Source organism: Cloeon dipterum, chromosome 2 (assembly GCF_949628265.1).
Source record: "Cloeon dipterum chromosome 2, ieCloDipt1.1, whole genome shotgun sequence".
Taxonomy (NCBI): Eukaryota; Metazoa; Arthropoda; class Insecta; order Ephemeroptera; family Baetidae; genus Cloeon; species Cloeon dipterum.
Genome location: NC_088787.1, coordinates 815,562 through 835,765, shown reverse-complemented (window position 1 = coordinate 835,765; position 20,204 = coordinate 815,562). Strand labels below are relative to the sequence as shown.

The 20,204-nt window shown below is 38.9% G+C and overlaps 1 protein-coding gene and 1 long non-coding RNA gene across 2 annotated transcripts; both read right to left on the bottom strand.

Moving 5' to 3' along the window:
- Positions 1–6,717: 6,717 nt before the first annotated feature.
- On the bottom strand, positions 6,718–16,851 carry LOC135935836 (serine/threonine-protein phosphatase 6 regulatory ankyrin repeat subunit B-like). Its single transcript, XM_065478401.1, has 2 exons — positions 13,070–16,851; positions 6,718–6,892 (listed from the first exon to the last, which is right to left on the bottom strand). Exons 1-2 carry the CDS (start codon positions 16,849–16,851, stop codon positions 6,718–6,720), a joined length of 3,957 nt encoding a protein of 1,318 aa, XP_065334473.1.
- A 1,498-nt stretch (positions 16,852–18,349) lies between these two features.
- Positions 18,350–19,022, bottom strand: LOC135936831 (uncharacterized). The gene is made up of 3 exons (XR_010574398.1): positions 18,887–19,022; positions 18,617–18,833; positions 18,350–18,552 (listed from the first exon to the last, which is right to left on the bottom strand). It is a non-coding gene; the product is annotated as an uncharacterized LOC135936831 (long non-coding RNA).
- Positions 19,023–20,204: the final 1,182 nt, after the last annotated feature.

Genomic DNA, 20,204 nt, shown 5'->3' with positions numbered 1-20,204 from the left:
TTTTGACTTGTGGGGGGATGTGATAGTCGATATCTGTCCAACAGCTTATGAAACCGTTTGGGGAACCTCTTTGTTGTTAACAAGCCCGATCGCTCGCATTGTTAATAAGGCATTGGTGTGTCAAAGCAAAATGGAAAGTATTTTTAGCAGTTCGTGGATCTAATAATATACGGCTTTGTAATGTCAGAGACGTCCAAATGTGGTTAGTGCATATAGTGATTAGAAAAGCTGAAATAGCTTAACGAGCTGGAAAAACTCTCCACTTGCTGGTTCTCGAAAAGATGGCCACCGTATATAGGGCCCAAGCTCCTGCGCATCCACTTGGGCCCCATGTTTTCCGCTCAGTGGTGTTATTGGGACCTGGGACCCTGTGAGCTCATAGCTCACGGGAAGTAATTAGCAGAGGCTAAAAAATATGAAATCTCTAATCTTCACTTTTTACTCAGAAAATATTAAAGAGCTAAAAATTCTCAACACGGTAATATATTGGCAACCTGGGGGCAGATTACGGACTTGACCTTGAAAGACTACACAATGCTATCCTGATTCCAAAGGTTGCGTTGCCGTAATCCGCTCCCTGTTAAATAAGAGGTAGGATTGGGCATATTATCAAACTTGAAAAGTCGATCTTGATTTGATTTCCCAAACATCACTGGGCGAAACACGGCCACTCAATCTTGAAAGAAAATGGCATCGCTGGGCATCAGGATAGCATTGTACAGTGTTTCGAGGTCAAGCTAAAATACAGTGCTGTATTAACGCTCCCATTGCTGATATTTAAAATATCATATCAAAATTTGATAGCACTTAAAAATCCATAGAGGTTGGATCACGGCACTGTTTTTGTAGCTTGACCTTTGAAACACTTGTCAATATAATCCTTATGCCAAAGCATTGCCATTTTATCTTTTAAGTTTGTCAAGCACGCCTCAAATCCCCTGTGTAAGGTGGAAGGAACTTTATTTAACATATCCGTCAATGAGCTGCGCTGTAGTAGGTCAGCGAATGGGGAGAGTAAAGAGCCACACAGCACGTGCCTGAAAAGTCTAAGAATCGCTCTTATGACAGTTCGGCAGGCCCGGACTGGTAATCGGGCGCACCGGGCGAAACACCGGTGGGCCGCGGCCCAAGTGGGCCGCCCGGACCGCCCAATATTTTCAAGACTGTCAAGCGGCCCGCGTTTGTGGCTGTCGCGGCCCATATTTTTTTAGTGGCTTTTCCGTGTTGGGACTGGGGCTGGAGGCAACACAAGTTCCTATTATACTCAATTCTTTGTTTTGGCTAAAGATTTTTGTCAAAATTAAAGGAAAATTTTTGAATAAAAAAAATCGAAAAATAAAGTTTCATTTTCGTTTTCGCTTGTTGCAAGCCCACCGCTTTGGCCGTTCGGCCCGCTCCTCATTTCTTATTTATGTTGGGGAGTAAGCAAACGGGAAAAACTATCGTATCCTTGATTTTTCCGTCTTTGCACACAGGAATAAAAATTAAACCGAGAGCTTGATCAGGTACTAGGACTCGGCGGCCCCCGCTTCGAGAGTGAAAAATTCGCTTTGCGTGTTTCAAACTAGCGTGGAAACTGGAAACTATTGAATGCATTATTTGGGCTGCGTTTTTATTAGATTTGGATGAGAATAGGCCAACAAACGGTCCAAGGAGCTGAAACTCCTTTTTTCCATTTTCGAAATTTTGACCGGTGGCAGGCGTGGCTGGCGAGCTAAAACCAAATCATTTTGCCAGGCTGGCTAATGTGAGTGCGTTTCTATTTTTATTTGGAAGTCGAATATTTAAAAAAATTCAAGAAAAATTAATGTCCTACTTATTTGAACGAAAGGTAAAAAAGTTTATATTAATCTGACAAAAATATTTATTGCTCCGAACCTCTGACAAGAGTGAATTTTGAGCAACACACAGATTTAGCAACGCAACCTTATTCAACTGTCAAGTTTTCCCAGTTTTCCAAAATAATTAGGCCAGAGTAGGTCGATTATTGATGTATTGAACGTCACTCTATCCATTTCAGATGACATATATGTATTTGTACTGCACTATACTAAAATACGTATAATCCGTACAGTAAAAAATCAGTTGAAATAACAGCTTCCTCGGTGAATAGCGAGCTTGATCTTTTTCCGTAAATTTACAGAAATATCCTGCTCAACTAGTTTCGGCTAAAGGTTGTAGTCCTAATTCATGAGCTTCCTGTCCCGACTAGGGGCTGAGCAGGACATTATTTATGTAGAAACGCGGAAAAACAAACAGCTCGCTTTGCATTTGCTTTATTAATACCACCCGATTTTTTCACCACTGGTTTTTAACGGTTTCTAGTTTCTACCACTGAATTTTTACAAATTTCTTGCGCAAGAAATGCAAGGAATGAATTTATTCCATTTTCCCCCTGTGAAAATCCAAGAATTTTAGTCGGAAGTGGTCAAAATTTTCTCTACTGTACGAATTTTTTGTTTTTAAATTGCTATTTCAATTTATCCAAAAACCTATCTAAAAAATTTGAAGTCGAGGTCATGAGCTAATAATTAGAAAATTATTGGAAACTGAGATGCAAACATTGCCAGCAAGAAACTGGTAAAAAATTGAAAAAAAAACGTTTATACCACTTCACTGCGTTTTTTTTAAATGCGGGTCTTTTGCAACCCTGCTCTCTATCCACCGAAATTAAAGGCAGCTGCCTTAAATTTCAATCGAAAATTATAACATTTCGGGGGGGAGGGGGGGTAACGGGCCGCGGTGGCTCGGTGGGCCGCGAAAATCAACAGTCCCCGGTAAAAAATTTGGTGCCAGTCCGGGCCTGCAGTTCGGTTATCTTATCTTATCTTACTTCTTTGCAGTCAGCAGACAGCAAACGTTATTTTACTACGCAAGCTCTGTGGCTAAATTTTAGAATGAAAAATCGCAGCAAGATTGCAAAACTAGTAAAATATGAATTACATTAATTATTGCTGTGTTTTCTCTAATATCTGTCTTGGAAGTGGAAAATTTTTTTCAAAGACAGACGCTAATTTCCTTGTTGCAAAAAAGGGGCAACCAAATGAAACTTATATTATACAAGAAAAAAGATTTTTAAAGAACACCTATTAAAAGTGGAGGAAGCTTTAATTTTGCATATCCGTCGATCAGTCACGCGGCTGGAGAGGAAAAGCAACACGCGTGCACGAAAAGTCTAACAATAAGAAACACTCTTATGGTCGCTCGGTTAATCTTATCTTATCACTACAGTCATGCAGCAGACGGCAAGCTCTTTGGCTAAATTTTAGAAAAAAAAATCAGCAAAATGCATGAAAAATGTAATTTAATTTCCATTTATCTTGCTGTGTTCTTTTATTCATATTTCTGAACACTCCGCAAATAAAAGGACACTTTTTTAATGCAAGACGTTAAAGAATAGCTTAATAGTCTATGAAGTTTTTTTTCGAACCTCGACTGCTTAGCACATTTCGTGGGCTATGATCGTATGAGCTCACGGGGTCCCAATAGCACCGCCAAGTTTAGAACAAAGTGGCCCGAGTGGCCAGCTTTTCGCCTCTCTGCACCAAGTCTTTTTATTGAAACGGCACAAATTTGTCCCTAAAGCCGCTGGAAGGGTGCGAAAATCAGCAAGGGGCGCATTCTACCGCAGTCCGTTGAGCAATTGAGCATTTCGAGTCACTAAACTAACCACCTTTGCCATCTCTGACATTGGTATTAGATCCCCGAACTACTCAAATATCTCGCACTGCTTTGACACTCCTGAGGACGCCTTAAATATCATGCCAGCAAACAGACTGGTTAATTATTAATTTGAGGTGCAAGAACTACTATTTAAACTGGAATAAATTATATTTAATTTATTTTCCGACCATCAAACAACGCGGCGGGTCAGCGGTTGGGGAGAGGAAAGGGCAACACGCGCACGAAAACTCTCTCAAGAGGCTGCTCAGTTTATCTTATCTTATCGCATCAGTCAGCAACTCAGCACACACGACAAACTTATTACTTTAAACCGCAGGCAATTTTGCTAAATTTTAGACAAAAATTCCGTAATTTTTGCATGGAAAATAAAACATGAATTGCATTCAACAGCCGTGCGCGCATGCGCATCGCAGTGAGGCTGCAGCCGCCATCAGTGTTTGTTTTTTCCTTTAGGCTGGTACAACCGTGGGACGATCTGCCACCAGAGCTCAAGGACTCTGCACCCTAAAGCAGAATTTCGCACCCTCGACAAGAAGCTCTTATGGCAAGGTTACAGTGAACAGCGAACGTGATTCTTGATATTTTAATCTTATTTGCAGCTCAGTGCGGCGTGATTTTACTCAGCATTTTTTTCGCTAGATCTGTTCGCCCTTTTTTAATATAATGTACCTTATTGTTATTGACTAGAGCGAGAATAATATTTAATTCGTGCTCTGTTTTCTCCGTTAAATAAGTCGATGTAAAATACCTAGTTATTATTCGCGATCATTTGTAATTTAACCTCGATGCTACCAAACGGTCAGCACGAATTTAATAAATTGCAGAGCTAAAAAATTCACCTACCTTTTAGTTGATCTCACATCAGGCAGAGAAGAGGAGACAATCTTCAGGCCAGCTTCCGTTCCCTCACAATTTGCAGAGAGAGCAACTCTCCGCGCGGACCTGCACACCCGCGACTCGCGACCGCGGCTTCTCGTTGAGGTGTTCCTGCGGGTACGACTGGTTGGCGATTAGCCTCTCGCGAGAGTGACCGCAGTTTCGCTCTCCCACTTTTCTCTCGCCCGCTCAGAGGCGGCAGCTGTCAATCTCGTCTTATCTCAACGAGCTAATCGATAAAATTTCAAGAGGAGAGTCCACTGATTGACAGGTAAAACGGCAAGACGCTCGACTTTTGCGGTCCCGGTTTTCTTATCACTTCACTCTTCACGACCTGTTGCTGGACGAAACACCAGGGGACTTTTTGCCCACATCGCGCATGCCCTTTAGGGTCCGTCGAAGGGGCGGCGGCGGAATTGACCAATTAAAGACTCGTTTTTAAAGCGACGGCGCTGGCTAAACAGGAAAAAGAAACAATCCTGGGCCGTATCTCAGGTAACGTGACCTGAGGAAGGTCGGTGACAGGAATGGGTGGCAAATTGTCGCTCGAAATTGCTAAAAAAACGTTTAAAAACTGGCTTTGAATAGAAAATCAGGTTGGGGTACCCTGAAAAAGGTAATCATGGTATACCAGGTAAAAGCGCAGACCAAGACCTGTCCGATGAGGGGTCGTGGTCAAGGATCGGACAAATGGCTGAATTTTAACAAAAATAAAACCAATTTCGCGCGTGCTGAAAATAAACGGAAAAACCTTAATTTTAATTTTGTTTTGGGCGGGAAAAATCTGAAAATCAGTTTCCAGACCGGCGTCACAACTACACATGTGTTGCAACAGATGGGAACACATTATTATTACCAGTTCGGAAATAAATTGGGAATTTTCCATTTTCCATGATAATTTTATGGAGAAAATACAAAAATTGCGTTTTTGAAACTTCAAAATCAATCATTTCCTAAGATTTTGATTGGACTGGCTCGAAATCAGTCTTAAAACGATCCTAGATAAATTCTGCGTTGTTTAGGAGACATTTTTTCGAGTTTTTTGCTTGCACCCGAGATAATTTAGTGACTAAAAGCCAGAAAAATTTGGAAAATTTAAAAAAAAAGATTAAAAAGCTAATAAAACCTTCCCAAAAGTTGATTTGTGCATTGCCTAGCTCAGATGTCTATGAGGCATATCCAGAAAAAAAAATCTGCATCATAAATGGTGTTAAAATATTTTTAAAAGATGATTTTTTTCTCAAATTTAACTGAAAAAAATTCGCAGTAACTCGAGAAATGTTTTGATTTTGAAAACCTACACACGGGCGGATGTGTCCCTCCGAGGGGCATCGACTGGTGTCAAAATAAGCGCCATCCGTCCCACAGAGCCCCGCCTGGGCCGCAAAAACGAAAGTTGTAAATGTCCCAATTCGTGTTTTTTGGATCTAAAAAATTAATAACTCGGCTGCCGTTGGCTGTCGAGTGGAAATCAAACTTTTTTCAGCCTCGCCATGAACTTTTGCGTATTTTAGGACGTTTTAATTCCCCGCTGCAACAGCGGCCCCATTCGTCTGCACTGAAAGAAATATTTATTTGCTCTGTCGCTTTGAATAATTCGCACAAGCGAAATCGCCTGCAAAACCGGAATGTAGGCATTTTGCAAGACTGAAGAGTCCCGCGCGTTGCATAAAAACCAAAACTGCAAATTGCTCTAATGCTTTTTGTTTGAAAAAATTAAATCCACTCTTCCCGTTAATTTTATGCAAACCAGAAGTGTTTGAAGCCGCTGTTAGATGGCGCCACCGTGTGTTTATGATTTGGAAGTCTCTTTCGGTGTGATTTCAGACTCCATCCTGAGTTCATTCTCCAAATATTTTATTATTTAAGAGTTTGAAAAAGGCTCGGTCCAGCGATTTGACACAAAAACATTAAAATAATTTAATTTTTATAAAAAAAACCTCTGCTGACGTTTTTACTACAATTTTCTGAACTTATGCAAATTAAAAAATTAAAAATACCAACAGAACTTCAGGAAATTTTTGTGTTTCGACACATGAATTAAACACACTGCCATCAGAATTTGCGATATATTTTAATTTTTGAAAGAAGCTAGACATGAACTAAGTCGCTTCTCCTGATTTTATTCCCCGGCCAATTTTAAATTTAATTTCTGTTTTAATTTTGCAAATCAGGAGCGTCGGGCAACCGCCCTGGTGACGTCGCCGGCCAGGTCTCAGGGTGTGGTGGTGAACTCGATGCGTCCTGCTTTCTGGCAAGCCGGTGCAGGTTCAGGGCCAGGTCAGCGGCCAACAGAAACTTCGGCGTCCACATCCACGAGCGCTGGCCGAAACTTCAACCCGCAAATGTTTTTTTTTTGCTTTCGGGCCTTGACGCAAATTCCGGAAATTCCTTGTCATTTTCTGGGATTTGAAACGCTTATTTTATCGCGACATTTAACGAATTCCCTGCGTCACGTAGTGATTAATAAACGCAAAAAACCGACACCAAATTTCTAGAAATTTTTACACTAATATTAAGCGTCAAATGACAGCAATAACCTAATTAAAATTAGTAATCATTCAAATTTTTGCGCTTTTCAGAGTGAATTTCAATCAAGAATTAATTTAAAAATTCAAAATGGAGCGCCACGTGGCCGACGTGGCCAACAAGGGGGCGTGGCCACCGTTCAGCTTGCTCTGGACCCGGTTCTGTCGCTCGCCGGCGAAACAACACTCTTGAAATCATTGAAACGAATCAATAAATAAAAGAAAACGCAGCACAACTGTTGGGCCTCTTGCTCGCATTTCTGTTCAAAATTCCTCACGCGAAACGTGATGCAAAATAAACGTTCCTTTGTTAAATTAATGCGTGTCTGCTTTCATCTTTGAGCAGATACGATCATCGGCTAGCAAAATAAAAAGAAAAGTAGGCCAAGGATAATATTTCAGCACTTTCAGCAAATTAATCCAAAATAGAAAGAGCATTTTGGCTGGCTGCGTCGCACTGCAAAGATGCAGACATCCCGGATTTCAACGCACGGTGAAGCCATTTAAAAAACAAAATAAAAAACGCAACCTGCTTTGCTCTGCTGCTCAGCACGTTGCAAAGCACACGTGCAATCCAAACTGGTTCTATTTAATACTCTCAATATTTTCATGCTACGAACTAGAGATTTTTTATTTGACGGACTTGCTGGAGTGAAAATTATCGTCCGTGTCGTCCGTTAAAATCGAGATAATTATTATTTTTGAGTCTGAAATCGGTTAAATTCCGGATAATGTATCTGTCACTATTATCAACACTCCATTTACCTTAAAAAACAGTTGACTCGTGCTTTATTCGAGTCACCGCATGAGATTTCAACGGTTATCCCTTTCAAATTGTTGCTATTTTATCTGCAAAAGCATTCACTTTGTATCGTTAGGGACGCAGAATATTTATTAACTCAAAGAAACGAGTTTATTTTCTGGTCTTTCCGACGGGGAAAACATGAAAAACGTCTTTTGAAAGTCAGGAACCATCCACCGTTTCAGCAAAAAAAATTACTGCCACCCTAAACAAAAAGGAAACGCAAATATTTTAAGCTCTGCTGACAAGAGATAAATTTGAACAGAATCTAGTAGCTTTGCAACCGGCGAAACTTGACTGCAGTGCAGATTGCCTAAATACAAACTCCGTCTTTAAATTTAATCTTTTCAACAGAATATCCCCTTAATTTGTGCTCTTTGCGCATCAATTCAAACATGGCCGCTCGTCCCACAGTTTTGAAAATAAAATTATAGAAAAGGCTGACGATCAATTTGGTTATTGAAAAGCGATGCACAATTTCTCGGCCAGTGCAAGTGCTGCCCTCCTGGTGGCTTCCAAAGTAAACTCATTTCCCCGCGGCCTCTTTTGTTTGATAAAAACCACCCTTGATGGTGTGCTAATTATATTGTCTCATTTTTAATTATTTAGAGGCCACACTCGAACTTTCAAACCTGATCATTTTTTCCGGAACTAGAATGGCGGGATGGGAAAATCTGTTCTTGAATACACGGGCTCTACAAGCATATAAAAATGGAAACAATCGTATTTTTATAAGAATTTAACTTGCAATAATTGCTGCGTTAAAAGAATTAAGATGTGCGGTGGATTTAATAGAGATATTTTTGTTTCGAGACTGGTTGCTGCTGCCTCTGTGCGGGCGAGAGTTGAACTTAGAACGAGGAGAGCGAAACCCCGAGGGCCCACTTGCTACAAAAATTCAACCCGCGAGAGGCGAGAGGCCAGCCTGCACGCAGCTCCGCGCGTTCCCCGCCCACCAACGACACGCAGCTGCCGCGAGTCGCGAGTGTGTGAATTTCCGCACGGCAACCCAACAGTTCTGGGCATAAAAACAAAAAAAAAAAAAAAATTTGAGATTTGACGCAAACCGACCTAATTTTTAACATACCAAAAGTGCGCCATAACCCTTTTTTTAATTTAGCCGGTTACGCCCTCTTTTTTTAGCAAAGAAAATTAATTGCTTCCGGGGTGAGAAAAATCATTAAAATTTAATTTCTTGTCTTGAAAAGTATTTTCTTATTTTTTTTTAAATTACATACTTTCGAAAGGGGTGAGTGTTTGGCCTGATTAAAATTCAGCAGTTGATAGTAGCGATAAAAACCGCCTAAATTCGGAAAGCTGATTCGATTTTGAAAGTGAATTTTACTATTTTCGCACAAAATTCATCTGAAAATTTCAACTAGCCGTTAGAGAGCCCTTAATTTTTTCCAGGAAAAATAAAAATACGTAATTTAAATGATAAATGAAGTGAAATTAGGTTGGCTTCTGGAAAAATTGCGGGAAAGTGCGTGACACGCCCCCTCTTTCGACCAATAAAAATTGTTTCTGCCAGTTTTCTTCGATATTTGGAGCGCTTGACCATGATTTTGGAATCCTCCGATCGAGATCTGTCTGACAGCGTGACTCTTTCTTTGGGGAAATGCGGAAATTCAGGGAAAATCGCGATTAAAAAATTCCTTTGAAAATTCTCCTTTTAAAACAATGCTAACTTCGAGGCAAATTACCAATAGATTTTTTTATCCGTACGTGATCCTTTTTGGTCATTGCCACCACCACTTACCTGTAGAAACTGGCGATTGGATCCATTTTTCCATGAAGCCATCGGATGAAAACCTATGCTGTAAAAATTTCCAATATTTTGAAAAATTAAAAAAAATGTTTCCACGGCAACAAGATTTTTTTGCTTTCTTCTGTTTGAAAAAATTATTTTCCAGCCTCCAAAGAGAACCATGGTCTCAAGCACCAACATTGAAATGTTTTCTTCTTTTTAAAACCTTTATTCCAGGACTGCATCGTCCGCAGGATTCATCTTTTGAGATAGATTTACAAAATTTAGAGATTAAATTCTTGCTACTCATTAGAACAAATTTATATTAGTCCAAATAGATTCTTGATTAAACTATTGCACACTTTAAATGAAATTCGAAGCGTTTACGAACTCGCAATGGAAAGCAAAGTCGAAAATGAGAATAAGAGACATCTGTCTCCAAATTTTCATCTTGGCCTAAAAAATCTTAATGTTGAGGACATTCTGCAACAGAACAAAACCGGAAAATATAAATATTTTATGGCCCATAACTTACATACAAAATTCTAATTAATTGTTAATTGTCTTTTTTATTTTGCTTACAAAAGTTGCATGCTGCTGAGGCTTTGGATTAAGCTGGTGTCGGGGAGAAAGATGCTCAGGTCAATCTTATCCTGGACCAATTCGTCAACGCCCTTCTGCCAGGAAAAGGAGGCGTCGCCCGAGCCAAGCAGCGTACGAAAGTAGGAAAGCATCTCGTTCCTTTTGTGCTCTAGTCTTTCTTCTGTGAAATTCACATTAGTTGCCGATTTCTGCAACACAGCTCAACCGAAAAATATGATAAGTACCCTTCGATCCCTTGACTTACAGCTCGCAGAACTGGAACGGCTCCCGAAGTGCTGATCAGCTAGAGCTTCTGGCTCGTCGTCGCGGCGGCTGCCTCTCACGGTAATCGTCTCTCAGATATTATTTAGTTCCTACTATTTTTTTTATAATTACTTCAGAAGCCAGAAGGGCCCAAATAAGATCAATTGAACTAAGGTTTCTCGTATAAATTATGAGAAGTCTAGGTGCCATTCTTATAATTATTCAATGTCAAGTGCCATGTGAGGGCACTAGAATAATCAGGATGTGCAGCGGTAAACTTGAATAAAAAATATTCAATGATCTTTAAATTGGAACTCGGCTTCTCCTCAGTGAGCCTTTAATTTACTATGAAATATTCAGAATACTGTATAGTTCCTTCAAAAAATCATGCTGCTTGTCAGGAAGAAGAACAAAAACAATGAGGATTGAGCTAAAAAATTGTGTTGATTTTAGTTTATTACTAAAAGTGACTCTAACAAAGACAAAAAGACTTTTTATCGCGAAATTGGCCATTTACGTTGGAGATGGAATAAAGATAACGCGGACGAGACTTAGAAAATAAATTCCTACTGTGATTGGACAGGCAAAAGAGGGGAAACGAGTAGGCAGAGGCGCAGGAATGATGATGCGATGTGAATCAACCTCGAAGGCTTGAGGGTGGATGTGATCTCACTTTTTCGGGTGTCACGAGCTGGTCCGTGATTGTAATAAATACATTTTTGGGCGTGCAAGATGCCAAAAATACTTTAACTTAAACAGTGCTCGCTCGACGTCAAAGGCAAAAAAAGGAAAAGCCAATTTTACACATAAACTGTGGTTATCTTGTTTCGAAGACTGGGGTCTGAAGGCGCGCGTTGGGGCAAATAGGGCCGTCGAGTGTCACATGACACATGACACTTCCCTTCAATGGAGCGTGTTAAAATATTATCAACGATAAAAATTTATTTATAACCAAATGAAAGATCGGTTTCTTGCGAGTTTAGTGGATTTGGCTTCATTTGGTTGGTGCTGGAAACCACAGATTCTCTCCTTCTTCAGGGCCATCTGTTCTCCTCTTGACACCTTGTGTCTCGTTCTGGTGGAAGTTAATACATCAATCACCGTGAAAATGCGTCTGGAAACCTGGAAAGGTCCAAGGTATTTGTTTATCGTACGGGTTCGCAAAGAAAAAAGGTAAGTGATTTTTAATAAATTTTTAGAAAAAGCGCAATATTTCCAGAGAGCAAGTAACATTTGAAATTTGTGACAAGAATTATAATTTAATTATGAAATTCGAGTAATGAAAATTTAAAATTTTCAAACCATAAAAATTTGCAGTCTTCACTATTTAATTTTCACGGAAGAAACTGAAAAAAACCCTCATAAAAATAAAAATAATTGAAGACAGGAGAATTTTCAAGCTCATTGACTGCATTTCCAATGGCAATGGCTTAATCAACAACCTTTATTACAGAGGGTGTACTTCGTGCAGGGAAAAGTTTTTCTATCTTGAACAATCAATTTTCAGGAAGGTTAACAAGATATTTTTACTCTGAATATATTTTTAACGAAGATATTGATATACTGCATCGGAATATTAAAATCTGGAAGATTAATATTCAACTAATCTTCTTAAAGGCGGTCATAGTAAAAACAAGTTGAATTAAAATTTCAAAGGATTGGATTTTCAAAGAAATTTAATAATTTTTAAGATTTATTAGTGGATACAGATATTGCTGCAAGGATATATGGTTTTGCGCTTTCGCAGTTTCATATTGTTTAAAAATTGAAATTAATACAACATAATTATTTTAAATTAATTCATAATAAATGCAAAAATAGCACAAAGATCAGGCTCTATTTTTTGAAATAAAATCCATTAATCATTCAAAAAAAATTTAAATTTTATTGAATAACGCTTTCAGTATATTGTATATTCCTTACTACCAGTATATATAGTATAGAAACTAAATTTTTGCAAGCAGTTTTTTTTCATAAACACCGATACTATGCATATTTCATACTTATTACCATATAAATTATAAAATATGTATTACGTCTAAATAAAATACAAAGTTCTTTGAAAATCTTATTCTTTAAACGTAATTAAAATCTTGGTATAAATACAAGGCATTAAAAATAATTGATACTTTACAAATATGACACTATTTTAGGAAATACCATGAAAACAATGATATTCGCTCATCTGGTACTTGCAAACTTAATTTAAAAGTTAATCATTCATCCTCTGTCATAATCTACGTTGGTGGCAATGCTTGAAGTGTTAGAGCAACAAAAAGCAAAGAGGTCCGAATTCTGGGAAACAAAAAGTGAATTTAACTCATTCGCATTTTTTTGCTGGGTGACGCGTCTTCGATATCAACAAAACTTCCACGTAAATGAGTTTGACATAATTTGTTAATGTAGTCAAGAGCACGTTTCCCCTCATTGTCTTTTACTAAGACATCCACATTTTTAGATATAAATAAATCAACAATGTTCCTATTCTCGTTCCAATTTTTGCAAGCCAGGATTAATGGGGTTTCGTTCAAAGCATTTGTCGCGTTCAAATCAACGACGCCTTGCTCAACAAGCCATATAACAAACTTGTCATTCCAGTTGTCTTCGTTCAATTTAATTGCCAGATGCAGAGTGGTGTCTCCATTGTTCAAACGCTGTTTGACCAAGTCACCATTCAACTCGTGAATGAATAACGCCATGTCATAATTTTTCATCGCATGGTGAAATGCGTTCATCCCTTCGTTGTCTGTCTGAGCCAAATCTGCGCCTCTTTTGCATAACTCTTGCACCAAATCAAAAGCAGATAAATCTTCGAGTCGATGGATTCCATCCAAATTAACGGCGTAGTGCAGGGCTGATCTTCCTTTTTTATCTTTCGCGTTTATATCAGCGCTTTTAGCCACCAAAATTTTGGCAATAATCCACATTCCATTCTTGCAAGCCAATATAAGCGGTGTCGTACCCTTGCTGTTTGTTACATTCAAGTATTGCTCAATATGCCAAATAAGAATGTTATCATTGATGTCATATCCGTGTAAATTGATTGCCAGTTGCAGAGAGGTATCTCCATTGTTCAAACGCTGTTTAACCAAATCACCATTCAACTCATGAATGAATAAGGCCATATGAAAGTTTTTAATCGCATGGTGAAATGCGTTCTTCCCGTCGTTGTCGGTCAAAGCCAAATCTGCGCCTCTCCCTAGCAACTCTTCCACAAGATAAAAAGCATGTAATTCTTTTATATCAGAGTTACTCCACCAGTTAACTGCGTAGTGCAAGGCCGTTCTTCCATATTTATCTTTCGTATCTATATCAATGGTTTTTGCTAGCAAAATTTTAGCAATAATCCATTTTCTCCTCTTGCAAGCCAGCAGAAGCGGTGTCTCACCCTCGCTGTTTGTTGCATTCAAGTCATTTTCGCTTTGTTCAAGAATCAAAGGAATTACTTTAGTTCCATCGGATAATTCCATGACTGCCCTATGAAGGATTGTATTTCCGTTTTTCAAACGCTGTTTCAACAAAGCATTGTTTTTCTCTTGAAGAAATAAAAATACCTCCATATTATTTATTGCGTGGTGCAATGCGTTCATTCCTTCGTCGTTTGTTAGAGTCAAATCCGCACCTTTCTCAAGCAAAAGCTTCACTAAATCCAAGTTTCCTTCTGCTGCGGCGTAGTGCATTGCAGTTTTTCCACACCAGTTCGAGACATTGACCTCAACATTTCTGGTCAGCAGCAATTTGGCGACCATCCACCACTCGTAATTGCAAGCCAGTAAGAGTGGTGTTTTGCCAGAAGCATTTTTCGCGTTTAAAACAGTGTCGTCTACTTGTCCTATAATCCACAGAGCAATTTGTTCGTCATCTTCCGTTTTATTGAAATGAAAATCCAATGCCAGATGTAGAGTTGTGTCTCCATATTTTGTACACTGCTTTACAAGATCTCCGTTCTTCTCATTGAGGAATCGTAACATTCTTTCATTTCTGATAGCGAAGTGGATTGCATTCTTTCCTTCCAGGTCCGTTAGAGTTAAATCTGCGGCATTTTCAAGCAATATTTTCACCAAATCAACATTTCCTGACTCAGCAGCAAGGTGCAGTGCTGTCCTTCCTTTACTGTCACATCTGCTTAATCTCTCTTTCAGTTTAGATCCAACACAACCCTCGCCAAGATCTTGATTTTGGACTTCCTCGGTCGCGCAGTCTAAAATCTTTTTCACAAATTGCAAATGTCCGCGTTCAGCAGCAATATGCAACGCAGTCATCCCTTTTTCATCAACCACATTGAAGTCTCCACCCAGTTCTATCCAAGTTTGCAGAGCCTCTAAATCACCCCTTTCAGCGGCAAAATGCAGGCACGTTCGCCCCTGTTTGGTTTTTACTTCCAGGTCGATATCTTTTTCCATCAAATAGTCCAAGAAATGACGTCCTTTGTCAAATGCAATACGCAACGCAGTGCAGCCATTGTTGTCCTTTGCTTTAACGTCAACTCCAATCTCTTCGACAAGAAAACGCACTTTTTGCCAATCCAACCAATGGCTGGATTTCAGAAGATGAATATGCAGCCCTGTTTTGCCACTTTTGGTTTTCTCCATGGACAGCTGACTATCAGTGCTGTGCAACAATCGAATCACGTCCTCTTTTTCTTCACTGTTACTTTTGCAAGCAAAGTGCAATGCATTCCATCCATTTTTGTCTACAGCTCGAACATTTGCGCCAGAATTGATCAACTCCTGGACACGTTCAAGATATCCATGTTCCGCAGCGCAGTGAAGAGCAGTTTTTCCTCTTTCGTCCGTCACATTCTGCAGAATTAAGTAATGGTCCATGCATAATTTGTCTTTTCGGGACCAATCTCTTGGTTCTCCACTTGGTCGCAAAGTGTTCACGTCTTCCCCTTCTTCGTCAACAAGCCATTGACACATTTCTAAATTACTATTTTTAGCCGAAAATTGTAGAAGACTTTCATCATCACCATATTTCGCGTTTTTAAAACTTGGGCACTTTTCTATTAATAATTTCGCCACTTCTTTGTGCCCATGACGAATAGCAGAATTCAAGCATGATTTAACTACATTGATTTCGAGAGTTTTTTTGTTGCACTGCAGTGCACTGATATCTTCCTCCAATAAGAATTTAACCAGGTCTAGGTTATTTACTTCTACAGCCAGAGTCAATGGGTCCGAACTGTCACCATCATCAGATATGGCTAATTTCGCGCCATGCTTAAGCAAAACTTCCACGCATTTTATATATCCATCGATAATAGCCCAATATAGGGCGTTACCTTCATCATTTTGAAAATCTTTGTCGACACCATTTTGCAGCAGCAGATGAAGAATTTCGTCGTGATTATTACTTGCGGCAACCACTCCAGCTTCTATTATAGATCTTCGAGAGTGGATCATCTCTGGCAATCTAGGAAATTTTGTTTCCAGATTTTCAAAGAAGAGACATGCGTGTGATTCAGCTACTGTCTTCAACAGGGGAGGTAAAATTATAAGCAACTCATCATCACTGTTGATTAAGTCTATGTCGAGTAGCATGACTGCTATTTCTTCCGCTCCTTCGATTGCTTTGACCAAAAGAGTCCTATCCTTTGCAACAGTAATACAATTTCCCTCTGGGTTGTTACTGAAAGTGATGTTTTGATAAATCATTTTGAAGATATTGATACAACCACCAGAAACAATCAATTGCAAAAATCTATCTGGATTCAACTTCATGACTGGAAGATAGGATGCTTTGTGCAATTCAATCTTTTCCGCGTCATTCAAAACTGTGGAATAGAACAGATCGACAAACGTTCTGCACCACGAAAACGATTCTCCTAAAAATAAATTTGCAATATCTTCAGTGCTGGTTTGGATGTCGCAATCGCCACTATTCTCGATTTCACGTAGGAAATGTTGGGCTGCAAGGAATTCGGCCAATGTCTGGTGAATGAAAATAACATGGTTGTTTTGAAACGAGGCAATGCCATAGTAATTGTTTTTTTCTAGGTCGTCTTTCGTGTAATCATTAAGTTCAACTCCTCTGATGTGGTTAATTGCTAACTTTTGGAGATCTTTCAAACCATCTGCAAATATTTCACCAAACTCGAATCTTTTCTTGTCAACTGCTTTCCTGTTCAATGAGTCTTCCACTTTGTGTCGCACTACCTTGTCGTAAATTTGGTACAAGTTTCCTTCGGCTCCGTACTTCGCAACCAAAGAAAGGTGCAAAGGATTTTCCAAGATGTCCTTTGATGCGAAGTTTTTGATGAATAATTCACTATCTTCTTGACTCTTGCCCGTCTCCAGTTGAAACAACTCGATTTGCTGTTCTTCATCCAAGGGATCAATCTCTACTATAACAGCTTTTGATATCATATTTTTTATTGCTTCTGCAGCGTTTGGTCTCGTTCCGATCCAAACGGATACTTGCTTCTCTTCTAGAGTTTTGATCACTTTCAGTGTTTTTTTTTTGGTTATCAGGACGGGTAATTTCATCAAACCCATCAAGTATCACAACACATTGCTTGTTTTCTATTGTTTTTTTGATTTCCTCTTGCGAATTGTGAGTGGCTTTCACGAGAAATTCTGTTTCAGTCACGTTCCACTTTAGAGAGCTAAACGAAACTCTCGGCAGTGAAACGTGTAAAATTTGTAATTCTGGATTTAGTTTCCCAAGTTGAAAGGCCATTTCCCTGAGGATTGTCGTCTTTCCTGTCCCTGCGACTGAACTCAAGAGCCAAATTTGTTTTTTTGATGCTGATTCCTTCACCAAGCAGCCGAAGCTGACGTCATTTTTTCGAGTTTTATTAGGCATTGTCAGTGAAAAGGTGAGTTCAACAAAAGGGTCGGGAAAATTGAGGAGATACTGAAGCGTCGAGTTTAGAAAATCCCTGTTTTCGCTTGATTCGGAAATGAGCAGACTTTCAAGCAGTTCTTGCAGACTTTTTTCCCTCTTCAGCTCTTGCCCTTTGAAGATTTCGATCAGCTTTTGAAGTTCGTCTAAATAGAGACAAATGTTTTAAACCCTTTCAAATTTGGAGAACATAAAAAATACCTTTGTTGTGCAAAACTAGGACCAACCAACCACTGTGGTTTGTTGGTACTGTTATTTTATCCTTGGTTTCTTTTAGTCCGATCTAGAAGAAATACGGTGAGAATTACTTTAATATATGAGGGCTCTGAATTTTAGACGATTGACTACTTTTGTCTGATTGTGAGCTCCAAATCATGGCGGGAAGCGGTACCATCAAATGAGCATGAATCGTACAATTTTGAGATTGTTTAAAACGATAGATTTGAAATTTTTTCTGCGTGCGTATTATTAAGAATTTTAGTGGTAAAAAAATTTAACGCACGACTCCATGTGTCTTTTGCAATAGAATCATACATGCATAACATGTGGGGTTACAGATCAAATTCCACCATAATTTACGAAAATTAAATTAATTATTGAGACAATAATAAAGAAATTCATCTAAAACCGTATAAATTATAAAAATCGACCTAGTCCATCTAACTTAGTCGAACATTTTCCCAAAAATAACCGTCTAAAATTCACAGCCCTAATATTTTTGTTTCAATTTGACAAAATCACTTACATCGTCAGATGCGCTTTTTTCCTGATTGACAATGAATAATATTTTAGGTTTTCCAATCCACTGGTCGTGTTTTGGCCCGATTAACCTTAGCAGTTGTTTAGATATTGCATTTTCTTTCCTGTTCACCTGCAGGCAAACCTCGTTCGTTTTCTTGTCTTCACTCACAATGCCAAGAAAAATCAAGAAAATGCAGCCAAAGTCTGAGTCAAGCTTCGAGGCTGAAATATGAATTACATAATTTCCAGCATATCTATAGAGCTGTTTATTACGTGGCTCGCTGGTCTGAAAATGAAGGTTTTCGGACAACACTCTTTTTAATTCATTCAACTGATTATTTTGCTCAGCGGAATATAGGAACGCAAGGCGGTGTCGCAGGTCTTCCCCTGAGCTTGATTTCCATGAGTAAAACTCACGTTTCTTTTTAATTTTGGTGCCCACGACGTCAGATGTTGAGGAAGTCGAGTTATTTGAAGGACTCCTGAAATACATAATTTGATCATACGTCAGCATGGTAAGCCATGTCAAATACGACGAAAACTCACTTTGAGATGACAAAACTTCTGTCCTGGGAAAACATTTTTACTTCTGGAGTCTGACCAGCGAATATGTTATCAATTATGTCATTTTCCTTGTGGCTCTCATTTTGAATAGTTGTTAGGACATTTATGAGATTCTCGTCCTCTTTTAGCGAATTAAAGACCTCGCAAGTAAGGCGGACGAAATTTGACCCTTTTGACGTGCTTCGTTTGGATTTTGTCGCTGCAAAAATTATTGCAAGTTAAAAAAAATAATTTTTTTGACGAGAGTCTTACTTTCAACCGTTGAAAAGAACACAACCGTGTTCCTCATCTGAGGGCTGTAGGTGATTCGGCAAGAATTTTCGTTGTTGTAAGGATTTATTGTGTCGTTTTCGGTAATCTTTACGTCTATGAGTTCCCCTCTACATGGCTATAAAATAAATATTTTAATGCTAGTCTTGTTGATTCATAAACAGGGACTTACACCAAAGTTTATACATTTAAGACAGTCATCGAATCCGGTCAGCTTTTTCAGATTCTCGAATATTTCCGTGGTTGTGAAGGAAACAAACAACTCTCTCAGCTTTAGGGTGTCGTCCCCTCTGCTGGCACCTTTTTTTTCCACAATATGGCGAGCATTGTCCTTGAAGTGGTCTGTGTAGATTTCTCCATCTCTGTCACCGTGAGAAAGAATGTAAAGCACAAACACTGATGGAACATCTGTAAAACCAATACGATAGAACAAAATTTATCGAAAATAAATTCGTTTAACCTGAACAGCCAAATTTTTCCAATAGTATTTCTTGTTTGGAGAGAAGTTCTTTCAAATCCTCTTTTTTCGGCGACAAAATACTGTGGAAGTTGCAGTTACGGTTCTCTCTGAAGGTTTCTTTCAGATTCTCTAGGTCCTTAGCATCACCTTCCCGGTTCCACTCGCCCATCTCATCGATCTCATCCTAGCAATATTTTGTGTTGATATTATGTTATAGAATATTCCGCTGATGTTTGTTATACATTGAAGTGGAATGCTTCTGTCACAGGAAAATGCGACGTTTTAAAAACAAGTAGTGGGGATTTTCCGATTTAATTATATTACTTAAATTTTTTTTTATATCCTATGAATTTTCGTTTAGATGAATGGCCGCTGTGATATCAGACTTAATCCTGCTGCTGTGCATTCTGCATTTAGAATAATTTTTTTGGCATGCTGTAAAAAAATCAGTCCAGCTATCTGCCGTAGAAACGACTCAAATGATTTTGTATTTCAAAAAACAGTTTTTTACGATTCTATGGCGATTTGCTTATCCGATTTTGTTTTCCAGCACGTAAAAGGGGACATATTAAATGATATTAAGAGAAGAATGCACAATTGAGTCAGAAACCGTAGCGGAAGTGCCTTTTAATCAAAATTATAGTATAAGTTGTGGCGCCATCTGTTGGATAAACGTACATTTGAATTTTTTTTATTTCAATGTGATAAATTCAGACATGACAGTGATGTTTGGGTGACATTTCGTACTACCTGCGTTACTTGAGGTAATTCTGCTAGCTGGGCCTTGGCTTCCTTAAAGTCGTAGTGGATGACGAGCACACAAATACTGAGAATCAGGGG

What these genes read in the sequence shown, in the direction of transcription:
- LOC135935836 (XM_065478401.1), bottom strand. Translation starts at nt 16,851, where the DNA reads ATGATATCAAAAGCTGTTATAGTAGAGATTGATCCCTTGGATGAAGAA. An exon ending in GAAGACAACTGGAATGACAA is followed by an intron (nt 6,893 to 13,069) that starts GTTTGTTATATG and finishes TGCGGGTTGAAG; the next exon opens with TTTCGGCCAGCGCTCGTGGA.